The sequence below is a fragment of the Muntiacus reevesi genome, chromosome 15 (genome assembly GCF_963930625.1).
Source record: "Muntiacus reevesi chromosome 15, mMunRee1.1, whole genome shotgun sequence".
NCBI lineage: Eukaryota > Metazoa > Chordata > Mammalia > Artiodactyla > Cervidae > Muntiacus > Muntiacus reevesi.
The window spans coordinates 15,752,763-15,767,776 of record NC_089263.1 but is presented as its reverse complement, the minus strand read 5'-3'; the positions used below and the strand labels follow the sequence as shown (position 1 = coordinate 15,767,776).

Below are 15,014 nucleotides of genomic sequence, written 5' to 3'. Positions count from 1 at the left end.
ATCCCCTGGAAGAGGGCATGGCAACCCACTTCAGTATTCTTGCCTGGAGAATCCCATGGACAGAGGAGCCTGGTGGGCTACAGTCCATAGGGTAACAAAGAGTCAGACATGACTGAAGGGACTGAGCAAGCATGCAGGCATATAACAAACACAGTGAACAAGACTCAACCCCAGGTGTGGGCTAACTCCAAAGCCAAGGTCTTTTCTTTTCATTTTATCAGCTGTCTCAGAAGAGTGGGAAAAAAAAACAAGAAGTGTTTTGGTTTAATACAGCAAGAATTTGACATTTTGGTTTTCATAAATTGGGGCTACCTATAAAATAACTGAATGCAAAACAACTCAGAGGAGAGCCAGTGAAACTTATTCATTCACTTTCATTCTTTATGTCATCAGTATTTGATGCCACTAAGATGCTTCTATTAATTATTAATCATTGCTAACACTGATGGAACATCTAGTATGCACCAGACACTGTTTTAAGAGTTCCATGGGCTTTATCTTTTTTCATTTCATCTTCAGCACAGATCTATCAAGTGGATGCCATTAATACCCCCTTTTACTGATGAGGAATCTCAAGTTAAGAGAGGCTGGAATAATTTGCCCCAAGATCACATCATTAATGGGTAGTAGAACTTAGATTCCAAGAACTTTCTCTCCTTGATCTGTTCTTCTAGTGGGAAAAGAAGCCTGGGGAAACTCAAGTGTGCTCTCAAATTAGACAGACCAGGGATGGGGGAGCCTGGTGGGCTGCCATCTATGGGGTCGCACAGAGTCAGACACGACTGACGCGACTTAGCAGCAGCAGCAGCAGCAGATACATTGTGCATGCATGCTAAGTTGCTTCAGTCCTGCCCAACTCTGTGCAACCCTCTGGACTGTAGCCTGCCAGGCTCCTCTGTCCAAGGGATTCTTCAGGCAAGAATATTGGAGTGAGTTGCCATGCTCTCTTCTAGGGGACCTTCCTGAACCAGGGATCAAACCTGCATCTCTTATGTCTCCCACACTGGCAGGCGAGTTCTTTACCAGTGTCATCTGGGAAAAGGAAAGTGAAAGTCACTCAGTCATGTCCAACTCTTTGCAATCCCATGGACTATACAGTCCATGGAATTCTCCAGGCCAGAATACTGGAGTGGGTTCCCTTTCCCTTCCCCAGGGTATCTTCCCAACCCAGGGATTGAACCCAGGTCTCCTGTACTGCAGGCAGATTCTTTACCAGCTGAGCCACCAGGGAAGACCAAGAATAATGAAGTGGGTAGCCTATCCCTTCTCCAGTGGATCTTCCCAATCCAGGAATCAAACTGAGGTCTCCCGCATTGCAGGAGGTTTCTTTATCAACTGAGCCATCATCTGGGAAGCCCCCGGGTATGTCATCTTGGGTCAAAGATAATATGGAGAGATCAGTCATTCCACAGTTAGAAGGCTCCCCTCTGCTTTTCCATTCCCTGAACCATTTATCTTTGGAAGGATCTGCACTTTTATAATCATAAAGCCTTCAATGAAGCAAGGAGCAAAGTACACAAATGCATAGTTATGAACTCCATCTATTTCCATTTGTACTTTAAAACAGGCCGGGAAGTCATAATTTTTGTTTTATTTTGGGGAAGCCTTTTTTTTTTTCCTTCTGTGTGTGCATGAAAGAAGCAAATGCCAAGACAGAGAAGGAATTAGATAATCTCATAATGACGATGGCTCTGTTTAACATGGGTGTATCATTTCAGTTAACAGGATCTAACGAGGCAGAGCTGCCAAGTCACCAGGCTGCCCTGTGTCTGCGGCATTTCTAATATTCTGGAGAGCACCAAATCTGTCTCCTGAGATCGCCAGCAAGGATGCGCGACGGCAGAGCTCTTGTATGACATCCATCTTCATGAGTGAGCTGTTCCGTCCCCTCTCACGAGCAGAGATAAATGTCAAAAGAGATCAGCCATGGTGTATTACATGGCCACTCTGAGTGGGCAGTTCCTCACCCTCTGCCCTTCAGCAAAAAGAAAAAAAATTACTTTAGACCAGAGCTGAGAGAGAATTCAAAAAGGTGTGCGGCTGTGTACGTTTGAGGGAGAAGCAGACCTCTGGGAAGTAAGTAAAGCAGAAACTAAAACTGCCCTGGCTTACTTTTATGAGAGGCGTGGAAAAACAAGCCTGCCCATTTCTTTCTTCCCTTCGAGGATCCCTTTTGGTTTTCTGGCTTAGCGGTCTGTAAGGTGGGTGGGCGAGGGGGTGGGATGGAGGTATTCCAGGGAAAGGGCAAGAAGATCAAATCAACTGAACATGGGGAGAAGATGTGAGAATTCCTCTTTAGATGTATCATGGTCTTAGAAGAAAGAAATAAAGTTGTTTAAGGGTTAATGTAAGGATTGAAGTTGCTGACCGCATGCTGTGCAAATCAACCTACTGTGATGAATAATTGTGAAACAAGCTAGATTTCAGAGTTAGGAAAAACACTGACTGAAACCGCCCACCCTGAATAGGCACCCCAGCAACCACTGGCATGAGTTATTTTACGACAGGAGGCCCTGGTAAGGAATAATGGAACTAACAAGCCATCATCAACCAGAAGAATTGAGGAAAGGTCAAAAGGAGACACCACACGTCCAGTCGACCTCCCAGAATCCTTCTCGCTGGACTCCATGTTGGTCAAGCAAGGCACATACCCCCAGGAAGGAACCCAAGTCAGAATGATTGGCCAGAGACAACCCGGAAACTAACCCCATCCCCATAAAACCTGCGAGGGCGAACCACGAGTCAGAGCAGTCCTCCCGGGCTCCCTTGCCCTGGTCTCCACGTGGGCCCCACCTTAGCAATAAACTCTCCAGCTTTGTCAGTGTCTCCTTGGACAGCTCACTTCCCAGTGTTAGACAAGAACCCACTCTCGGGTCCTGGAAGGGGTGCCCCTTCCTGCAACAATAGCGTTAATGGTCTTATCCACTCTTCTCTGTTGTTTTCCAGGGCTAGAATACGAAAAATATATTACATTGCATATCAATGGTTTTCACACGTCAGATAGGTTAAGTATGGATTTCTACACAGGAGGCTTCCTGAGGGAGAGATGGGAATAGTTCACCATCTCTCTCCTTCTTTTGATGCGAGCTTCTGGCAAGGTATTTAAATTTGCAGAAGACTTCTCAAGTGGATTTACAGATTATATTATCTAAATTAAACCCTACAATACAGACAATTCATTTTTTCTAAATTCAGCTTGGAATTCAGAGATTGATAATAATACTACATTTTAAGCATGAATGACAAAGAGAATGGAAGAACTGACATGATCTACCTCCTACCCTTAATACTAGCTCTTTCTCAAGAATTCTTATTTGCACAAAAATTCACTAATTAGATCTGGGGAGTTAGCAACATTTTTTGAAAATTATCCACCAGACACTTTACAACTATATTTTTCATGGTCAAGTTTAAGGGTACAGGATGCCCCGAGTTATCAATAGTACAAAAATATAATAATTTTACATTTAAAATTTAAATCTTTAAATTTTAAATGATTTTTCTCATCTTTTCCCCATGATTTAAAATTCTAAACTTTTTGCATGTTTTCTAAGGGCACATAATATATTAGTACAGCAAGACTTACATAATTGAATTTTTAAAATTTTGAACAAATTACAAAAGTCCATGGATTGGGGCTTCTCTGCCAGTCCAGTGGTTAAGAACCCACCTGCCAATGCAGGGGGCACAGGTTCCATCCCTAATCTGGGAGGATCCCACATGCCATTGAGCAACTAAGCCCCTGAGCTACGGAGCCTGCATGCCTAGAGCCCGTGCTCTGCAACAAGAGAAGCCACTTTTCAATGGCTGAGTAATATTCCATTGTGCATATGTACCATAGCTTCCTTATCCATTCATCTGCTGATGGGCATCTAGGTTGCTTCCATGTCCTGGCAATTATAAACAGTGCTGTGATGAACATTGGGGTGCACGTGTCTCCTTCAGATCTAGTTTCCCGCCTCCCTCCCCATCCCATCCCTCTGGGTCTTCCCAGTACACCAGCCCTGAGCACTTGTCTCATGTATCCAGCCTGGGCTGGTGATCTGTTTCACCCTTGATAGTATACTTGTTTCAATGCTATTCTCTCAGAACATCCCACCCTCGCCTTCTCCCAGAGTCCTAAAGTCTGTTCTGTACATCTGTGTCTCTTTTTCTGTCCTGCATATAGGGTTATCGTTACCATCTTTTTAAATTCCATATATATGCATTAGTATACTGTATTGGTCTTTATCTTTCTGGCTTACTTCACTCTGTATAATGGGCTCCAGTTTCATCCATCTCATTAGAACTGATTCAAATGTGGGCTGGTGCACTGGGAAGACCCCGGGGGATGGGATGGGGAGGGAGGCGGGAGGGGGGATGGGGAACACATGTAAATCCATGGCTGATTCATGTCAATGTATGGCAAAAACCACTACAATACTGTAAAGTAATTAGCCTCCAACTAATAAAAATAAATGAAAAAAATAAATAAATAAAAATAAATCCAAAGCAAAAAAAAAAAAAGAGAGAGAGAGAAGCCACTGCAATGAGAAGCCTGTGCACCGTAACGAGAGAGCAGCTCCTGGCCACCTCAACTAGAGAAAGCCCGTGCTCAGCATCGAAGACTCGGCACAGCCATAAATAAATAAATAATTTTTTTTTAAATCCATGGATTAATATATATTATCAAAATACTTTGGAGATCACTTTTTAAGTAATAATGCTCAGACCTAAAAAGCAGTCAGCCCATTTCCTTAATTGATCATTATTGCTATCCCTTTTTAGCGGAAATGAATATCCCATTCTTTCTGAGTGCTCTCTTTTTTCCTTTCACCCTCCCATAGATACACTCAGGTACCATGGCTCATGGTTCTTTCCACAATAAGCACCCAGCCGATCCTTTAGAACGTGGTACTAAATCTGAGAATGTAAATAGTCAAAGGGCTTCTGAGCTCCTGATGACACATCGGAGACAAAGAAATAAGGAGGCAAAGTTCTCCCAAATAAATATATTAGACAGAATAAAAGCAGGGATGAAGAAAAAAATAATCTACTAGAGCAGAGCGAAAAATTAAGATCATATATTAATGCATATGGTGGCTCAGATGGTAAAGCATCTGCCTGCAAAGCAGGAGACCCAGGTTCAATCCCTGGGTCAGGAAGATCCCCTGGAGAAGGAAATGGCAACCCACTCCAGTATTCTTGCCTGGAAAATCCCATGGACGGAGAAACCTGGTGGGCTACAGACCATGGGGTCGCAAAGAGTCAGACACGACTAAACGACTTCACTTTCACTTTTCCATGGAATGTAGAAAGATAGTACAGATGAGCCTGTTTGTGGGGCAGGAATTAGACAACAGACAGAGGGACACAGGAGGGCAAGGGGAGGGTGAGACAAATGGCAAGATTAAGTCTGACATATACGCACTCCCACGTGTAAAACAGACAGCCAGTGGGAAGCTGCTGCATAACTCAGGGAGCTCAGCTCAGCGCTCTGTGATGACCTCCAGGGATGGAGTGGGAAGGGTAGAAGATGGGTGGGAGTCTCGAGAGGGAGGAGATAGATATATATATACGTATAGCCGATTCATTTCATGGTACAGTAGAAACTAGCACAACATTGAAAAGCAATTACACTCCAGTAAAAAAAAATTAAAAGTCAATGCTTCACTCTAATAGAAAGAAGATGCAATTAATTGCAATAAAATACCACATATTTTTTTAAAAAGACTGTGATAAGTAAAAGAGGGAAACAAATACATTTTCTAATCTAAGGCATTTTACCATATGGAAAATTACTCTGATTTGTGGTTATATAGAGATACACATATCTATCCTGTTGTTAGATCATGTTATTGGAAATATGTTAACACAATGTGGCCAATCATTGTAAAACAAGCTACATGACTGTGTAGCAATCTTATCCATTCATCTGCTTGGATTCATGGTTGAATTACATTACACACGCATGGTTTTCATGTTACCCCTCTGTTGCTCTTTAATCACATAACAATTGTCTTGTTAATGAATCTAAAAGCTATTAACATTAACACAGGCATCCTTTAGGCCAAAGCTCTGCTTTGGGATGTCTGATTTCTTCCTTCTCTTCTAGGCAATCCCCTTAAGCTGATGCTTTATCCCCCATCCCAAGGAAGCAGCCTCTAGGGGGAGTTATTCCCTCTCCACCCCTACTCCCCAAAGGATGCTGAAAGTTAATGGTTGTCCAGTCTCCTACTAAGCTACAGATCCAAGCCTGCTGCAAGCTGGGTCTTTCATGCTTATTTAGGATTACTATTTGAGGACACTTAAAAATTATTCTTTTCTAAAACTTTTCATATATTTATGTGTTTTATTGGCCTTTTATTTTTAAGCCCCCTGTGCTGGGTCTTCATTGCTGCCTGGATTTTCTCTAGTTGTGGAAAGCAAGGGCTACTCTCTAGTTGCGATGTGCAGGCTTCTCATTGCGGTGGCATTTCCTGCAGGAGAGTACAGGCTCTAGGGCACGTGGGCTTCGGTAGCACGTGGGAGCTTCTTGGACAAGGGATTGAACCCGTGTTCCTTGCATTGGCAGGTAGACTCTTAACCACTGGACCACCAGGGGAGTCCAAAAAGTTATTCTTGATACACCTACATGCAAATTTATCTTTCATTATTTTCCACTGCAGCTATGGCGCCTATCACTGTAAGGTGATTTTGGTCTCAGTCTCCGTAGACCATAAAAATATCCTAAGAGTCTGCAGCTAGGTGGGTAACTGCTATGGAAAATAAAAAAAAGTGTATGATTTGACTATTGTTCTGAAGAATATAAGGAAAATACTAGCCTACCCAGGTCCATATTCTAATACCTGCAAGACTGAAGGCTGTCGACTTTTTTTTATTATTTATTAATATAAATTTTTAGCCCAGCTCTGTGCTTTATAGACTGTCCTTGCTTTGTGGCGATGTTTGCCCTTATGCCCTGATAACAATAAGGCTCTAGACCTTCCTCTCTGTCAATGCTTCTGTCCTCACAGGCTCAAAAACCAAGAGGCATAAGCAATTTTCACACTCTTTCTTTTTGATATTTGCAACAATTCTAAACTCTCCAATGCCTGATAATATTCTCTGGGCCCCTTGTCATCTCAGAAAGAGATACAACTTACTTTATCCCAGGAAATAGGTAGTAGCCTATCGATTTTTACAAGAAACTAGCAATGAGTTAATAATTAATTACATAGTTTCTACCTGTCCACAATTCCCATCTCTCTCTCTCTCTCTTTTTTTTTTTTGTCTTATGAATTTCTATTTTATTTTCTATCAAAGGAAGCTGTACAAATAAGCAATTCATGGGCCTGGAATGCATTTGTTTTATCAAAATACATGGATAATTCAAATTTCATTACAACTTTAAAGGATAAATTGATGAATCTGGCTACTGATCAAAAGTTGAAGATGAATTCTGAAAATACTTTTACTTTTTTCCAAAATGCTGTCTTGCTGTGGAGGAATAGTTACTTAAGTGCACTTGTCACATACTCACGCTTACCTATTTTGGAAAACTGAAGCACAGGATGGATAAGAATAAGCCAGAATATCTGAGACATTTTTGTTCACTGAGACAAATGGCAACAGGAAGGAAACTGAAGGCTGAGGCACTAGTCATAGGTTGAGTCTGTATCCAACAATAAGATTTAAAGGTTTTGATGTGTTTAAATAAGAATAGATGACTTTTCACAAAACCAAAAGATATTTCTTGTGGTCTACTGTGGGTGTCATTTAACATGCTTATGCTTCTGAAAGACACAGCATTTGTCATTGAGAGGGTGATGAGTAAACCAGAAAAGCACAGATTAATCAGGTTTATAAGATTAAAATGGAGAAGCAGGAAGGACTTCCCCTGGTGGTCCAGTGCTCCCAACATAGGGAGGGGAGCCCAGGTTCAATCCCTGGTCAGGGAACTAGATCCTGTATGCCACAACTAAGACCTGTCACAGAGAAATAAATAAATAGCAAATAAATATTTTTTAAAGACTTTTTTTTAATGGAGAAGTAGGAAGTTGAGAGAGAATGAAAGAGCAAGGAAAACTAACATTCTAACTTACTTGTAATAACAGATGTCGTAGCCTGTCCGTACCCAGGTGGGCTGGCCAAGAAGAGCATCCTTCACGGAATACAGAGTCAGCTGCATCCCTACAAAAAATAAAGGCAGAATTAATCCATGAGGGGCGAAAAAGGAAAGGAGAGTTGTGTTAGGCTGAATAACAGCCTTCGAACATACCCAGATCTTGGGCCTTCCCTGGCAGTTCAGTAGTTAAGACTCTGAACTTCCAGTGCAGGGGGTACAAGCTTGATCCTGGGCTTCCCTTGTGGCTCAGACAATAAAGAATATGCTTGCAATGCATGAGACCAGGGTTCTATCCCTAAGTCAGAAAGATCCCCTGGGAAAGGGAATGGCGACTACTCCAGTATTCTTACCTGGAAAACTCCATAGACAGAGGAGCCTGACAGGCTAACCACATGGGTTTGCAAAGAGTCAGACATGACTGAGTGACTAACACTTTCAGGAACTAAGATCTCTCATGCCACACTGTGTGGCCAAAAATAAATAAATTAATTAAATAAAATTAGGAATATCTGAAAAATAAAAAAGATACCTAGGTCTTAATCCTTGGAAGCTGCGTGTTAACCTTCTATGACAAAAGAGACTTTGTGGATATGATTAAATTAAGTATCTTAAGATAAGGAGATCCTGATTGTCCCTAAATTCAATCACACATGTCTTTCAAAGAGAGAGGCTGGGAGAGGTTTGAGTTTAGAGGAGAAGCAATGTGACTGAAGCAGAGAGATTTGAAGATGCTCTGACGCTGAAGATGGAGGAAGGGGCCATGAGCCAAGGAATATGAGGAATACAGCTCTAAAAGCTGGACAACAAAAATAAATAATCTCCTAGACTATCCAGAGGAAGACTTCCAACACCTTGACTTAAGCCCAGGGAAACTGATTTGGGACTTGTGGACTTCGGAAGTGTAAAAGAATACATTTGTCTTCTTTAAAACCACAGAATATGAGACCATTTGTTAGAACAGCTACAGCAAGTGAATTCAAGAGTCAAGGATTCCCTTTCCTCTTTCTATACCAGCAAAAGTCTATTTCATCACTGCAAAACAGACGCAATGCCCTATGCTCAAGCCTGGAGATGTGGGAATATGTTGTTTTTTAACTCAAAGCCGCTCAGTGCATTAGTATATGAGCCAACAGTAACACGCAGAACTTTCAGTTTCCAGAAACATTCAAGATACATATGGGCTCCTAATCACTCTTTGTCCCTTGAATGTCTCCCTAAAACTGCCACAGGTGTTAGGGAGAATTTAAATGTTCTCCACTGTTTTCTGAGAGTGTAAATGAGCATCGTCCTGTTGAATTGTGCTCTTTGCCTGTCTGTCACAAACAGAGCAATGCGTGTGCTCCTGGGGGATTCACGAGATGGAGAGAAGGGATAAGTGAGAGGGCTCACTGACTTCAAAAAGTTCAAGATGAGACAAGGAGGCAGGTAGTTGTGAAAAGTTACGTGAGGTATACAGTAAGTCCCCTACATATAAATAAGTTCTGTTCCAAGAGAGCATTCCTAAGTCCAATTTGTTCATAAGTCCAATAAGTTAGCCTCGGTACCCAACTACCATCATCAGTTACATAGTACGGTACTGTAATAGGCTTATGATACTTTGCACAGAAATTGCACAGAGCAAACACAAATCTTTTTTTTTTTTTTTAGATTTTAATCTCATAGAACAGTACCTTGAAAAATAAAGGAGTACAGTACAATAGCTGGCATGCAGGGGCTGGCATTGAGTGGACAGGCAAGAAGAGCTACTGATGGAAGAGGGAGAGGAGGTGGGAGATGGTATAACGGAAGAGTCATCAGCAATAGGAGATGGAGGGCAAGCTGCAATGTCACTCATGCCTGATATTGATGGCATAGGTTCTGATTCCTTGCTAGATTCAGCTCTATCTACTCTCTTGGAAAAAAAGGTCCAGTGATTTCTGGGTTGTAATGTACCAGCTACATCACCACTGTTCTACGCTTGCTTCCACACATCATGGGCTTGAGATAAAGATACTGTACTACTGTACTCTATACATGACTGAACAGTACACAAAAGGACAACTATTTATAGAGGATGCATGGGGGTGACAGTATACACCACACACGTGAACTAACAAGTGATTGGATGTGCAAATGAATGTTCGCATCTTGGAAAGTTTGCAACTTGAAGTTCATATGCAGGGGACTTTCTTTAGTTACATTGCATGGCAGAGGGAGAGTTTCCCACTCCCCTCCCACAGTAGGAATTTGCTCTAGGTTGGCAGCTGTCTTATCATATATGTTAACCAAAACGTACCATCCCAACTTCAAACCCTATGCAACCCAAGGAGAGCTTCTGATAATAATTCCAACACTCAAAAGTGACATCATTTTTGGTGTTATTGTGAAAGTCTCTCTTCCCTGAGTGCACATACCGTAATTGAACTGGCTGTTGGGCTTCTCACAGTTGATGATGTTGAAGCGGTAGGGGACAGCGGCCCTCATACCGCTCACCTTGAAGTAGAACCACTGCTGGTGCTGCGTGCTATTCACATCAGCATTGACCAGTAAGTCATACTCAAACCTGCAAAGGCAGAAGCAAAACCAGTGGGTTAAAAGCCTTCAAGAGAACTTCCAACAATGAGAAGTCCACACAGCTCAGGTTCTGGATGACAGATCTAAGACTCAGGAGGATCTCAGTTGGCTGGTAAGCTATAGTTTTCATTCTTGTCTCACAATTTTGGACACAGGCTCTAGAAATTTAAGAAGAGGGAAGCAGTATCCTGGTATTAAAAGAGTCAGTTATACAATTAGAGCACATCTTTTTATTAAACAGTAAGGAAGCTTCAAGTAGTCATATACAGATATGAGACTTGGACCATAAAGGAGACTGAGTGCCAAAGAATTGATGCTTTTGAATTGTGGTGATGGAGAAGACTCTTGAGAATCCCTTGGACTGCAAGGAACCAAACAAGTCAATCCTAAAGGAAGTCAACCATGGATGTTCATTGGAAGGACTGATGCTGAAACTGAAGCTCTAATACTTTGACTACCTGATGCGAAGAGTTGACCCATTGGAGAAGACCCTGATGCTGGGAAAGACTGAAGGCAAAAGGAGAAGAGGGTGGCAGAGGATGGGATGGTTAAATAGCATCACCAACCTTACAGACATGAATTTGAGCAAACTCTGGGAGATGGTGGAGGACAGAGGAGCCTAGCATGCTACAGTCCATGGGGTCACAAAGACCCAGACATGACTTAGCAACTGAATGACAACAATAACAATGAAGTGTCTATCCAGGTCAAAAAATGTAAGTGTGCTATATTCCAGAGAAAAATGTGGTCACATCTGGTTGGATATGCCATTCCTATCCAATGCTAGACATGACTTTCGAGAATCAGTCTCCTCATACAAAAATTAGAAATAGTGTCTGAACTTGCAGTACTGTTTGTAAAGATTAAGTAGAATAGCATATGTAAATCCCTATCAGGGCAACAAACATGAATTACACTAGCAAGGAAGGATTTATCTGTTTGTCCCCCACCCGCACTTTTTAATTGATTTAGTTTGCATGCACTAAAGTATACAAATCTTAAATGTACAACTCAATGAGTTTAAACAAATTCATCTGGACACACCTGTCTGACGGTTCGCTGGATCAATATATAGAACAGTTCCTGCACACCAGGAAGTCCTTATGTGTCTCCACTCTGGCACCATGTCTCCAGAAAATTATTTTTTGAGCTTTAGCTACAAAATTGGTAATGCAGTTTTGACTTAATATTATCATCAGGATACTTTGTTTTCAAAAAAGTCTTATCCCAGCCTCTTGACACACTCTTTTTCATAAAACTGAACTTTATTCTAAGATAAAGTCACTATAGGGGGAGGACTTGAATCAGATTTTTTTTTTCTTTCAAGCACCCAGTCTTGTTCAGCAAGTAATCAAAGTCAGTATCACCAACAGTAAAACAAAATAACATTGTGTCCTTGCCATTTTATGACATCAGGAAAAGGCAATGTAAAATCATCACCAATGTAAAATTGTTGCCAAAATAAATGTTTCTCTAGAATCTAATCATGAAGCAGGAAACAGATTCTGGTTGTGGGTCATTCTACAATAATCCACTCTGAATTTTTAAAAACATCAGTGTCAATGTCATGAAAGGCCATAAAAAGATGATGAAGTGAATAGTTCTAGATTAATGTGTATACAAAGTATGTGGTCTTTGATAGAGTTCTGGAATTAAAAAAAAATGCCATAAAGGTATTTGTGACATTTGGGGAAATTTCTGTATACACACTATCATTACATGATCTTTGAGTTGCATGTGGGATCTTCCCAGACCAGGGATCAAACCCACAGTCCCTGCATTGGCAGGAGGATTCTTAGTCACCAGACCACCTGGGAAGTCAAAGTCTCCACTTTCTTGACATCGGTTAATGAGTTCCCTGGTGGTGTGCTGGTAAACATTTAACAGTCAACTCTTAGGAAAATAAGAAACCTCACATGCTGGCCGGTCTGTATATTGTAAATGGTCCCACCATACCAGATTTCAAACTATCGATGTGAGGTCCCTGAAAACAGAGGACGGGACAGATAGTCACAAAATGCTGGCTTGAGCTGCCAGGACCTACCCCTGTAGCTTTCCTTACTTACTGACGCACTTGGATGGCTTTGCGAAGATTTCCTGACTCAAACGCAGAGAAGAACTGCAAGCAGTCAGAAGCAGTATCCTGCAAAGGCCTGAAATGAATTAAAGAACCTGTTACTATAGGAGTGACTGCTATTCTTAGACACAGTTTGACATTTCTTAGAGATAAGTTTTATCTTACAGATCTTTAACACGAATTTTCACCATGTTGTTTTTAGGAGAAGGAATGCATTACTAACTTAAATTATTATTATTCACATGCTGTTAAAAGGTTACTCAATACGACCACCACCCCTCACCCTCACTCCACTGATGTTCAGGACCACCTACCGAGGCTCATCTAAACTGAAGACAACCTTATTTATAATATCACTTGGCTGGATGAGTCTCCGGACATCCTCAAGTATCTTGATCCTGGAAAGGAAAATTGGAAACATTTTAAGGGTTGGCCCTCACTCCTTACCCCATTCATCCTATGTCATGTGGAAAGCACTTTGGGAGTCATCAGTGAATTATGAAAGAAAAATGCAATAATACCCCAACCTTGAGCTGAATGAGTACAAAAAAAAAAAGTATGCCTCCTTCCTTTTCTTCATTATCAAACAACAAAACTGCACTGAGAAGGAGGAATGTACGAAGCTGTGATGCCAGATTGTAGTTTTAGGAGAACTGTCTACTTGAAGGAGAGTTTTGTCAAGAACATTTGGGCTGAAGGACTCTGAGAGCTTCTGGCTGTGGGAATAAGAGGGTCCTTTGCACTAAGACAGGAGACATCAGGGTTGCTGACTGTTAGCCTCCTCAAGGTCTGGGAGGTGCCAGTAAGACCTTAAACTTTTGTGTCATTTATACTTCTTGGTTCTGTTTGCTCCAAAAGATTATGCCTAAGAAACATCTTTTGTCTAAGAAACAGCAAAGTGTGCTTAGTCAAATCTGACTCTTTGCAGCCCCATGGACTGCAGCCCGCCAGGCTTCTCCATCCACAGAAGTCTCCAGGCAAAAATACTGGAGTAGGTTGCCATTTCCTCCTCCAGGGGATCTTCCCGACCCAGGGATCAAACCCACATCTCCTGTGTCTCCTACATTGGCAGGTGGATTCTTTACCACTGTGTCACCTGAGAAGCCCAAGAAACAGCAATATCCAGGAGACTGAAATATGAGGGAGGAAGGATACCTGAGGATCTTTCAGATTCCCTCTCTAAAAAAAAAAAAAACAAAACAAAACAGATTCCCTCCCTAAATTTCCGTTCCATGTCTCTGTGGTAGGGAGGAGTAGGAGAGGAGAAGAGGAAGGATAGGTCAACACGAGGCTTAAATTCAGGGGAAAATATCCTGTCCAGCGGGGTGTGTAGGTGAGTCAGCCCCTGAGGTGGGTCTCTCAGGAAATAGAGCATTAAGATAAGGTCAGAGACATGAGGTCAGAAATGTCAGAGGTCAGAGATGTCAGCCAAAAGACCAAGTAGGAGCACTTTTTTCTTGGGGTCCACCATCAATTTGCTGATGAACTTGAATATAAGTTAATAAAACTTACTGCTATGCACACTTTACTGCATAGACTTAATGCATAATTTTTTTATGCTCATTTTTTTTTCCATGAAGATAGGTTTTTTTCCCCCTTGGCTTTAGTAATTTTCTTTTTAATCTCACTAGGCCATTCCCAAGGTAAAGTTTCCCTCCATGCATGCTGGGAATAATCCATCACCCAAAGTTTCTTCCCTGGAAGATGCATTTTTTCCTTACAATCCTCAGTGATGCAGCCAAACTATTCCCCAAGCCAAGTCAGGTTCTGTAAGGTTGGGACTGTTGCTTGGAGGTCTACTAACTCCTCGCCTCAAGAGATCAGACTCCAATTTGCAGTGAATGAGAAAAGTGATCCCAAATAATCCACACTAGTTTGTTTGTCTGTTTGTTTTCCTGAAAAACTTCCCTTAAGGAATTATCCCAGTATTTGGTAGAACTAGATAATCTTTTCCTTTTGTAGGATTTGCAATGGACAGGAGCTAAGCAGTTGCATTTGAATCATCTAAGAAACTCATTTTGCAGACACACGTCTACTACCTGGAGGAGGGCACGGCAACCAACTCCTGTATTAATGCCCGGAGAACCCCGCGGAGAGAGGAGCCAAGGATTATAGTCCTTGGGGTCACAAAGAGTCGGACACAACTAAATAACCAACACTTTCACGTTTCACTTTAAGGTCTACCACTCTATAATTGACTTCCCTGGTGGCTCAGACGGTAAAGCGCCTGCCTACAACGCGGGAGACCCGGGTTCAATCCCTGGGTCGGGAAGATCTCCTGGAGAAGGAAATGGCAAC

At 41.8% G+C, this 15,014-nt stretch overlaps 1 protein-coding gene across 1 annotated transcript in view; it reads right to left on the bottom strand.

Annotated features, from left to right (window-relative positions):
- AGBL1 (AGBL carboxypeptidase 1) overlaps positions 1–15,014 on the bottom strand; it is an 889,948-nt gene that overhangs the window by 695,712 nt on the left and 179,222 nt on the right. Inside the window, exons 12-15 of the mRNA XM_065906215.1 lie at positions 13,031–13,114; positions 12,706–12,792; positions 10,480–10,628; positions 8,064–8,151 (exon numbers count right to left, since the gene is read on the bottom strand). Of these exons, the coding sequence (XP_065762287.1) occupies positions 8,064–8,151; positions 10,480–10,628; positions 12,706–12,792; positions 13,031–13,114 (408 nt within the window). The remainder of the gene's footprint in view (positions 1–8,063; positions 8,152–10,479; positions 10,629–12,705; positions 12,793–13,030; positions 13,115–15,014) is intronic.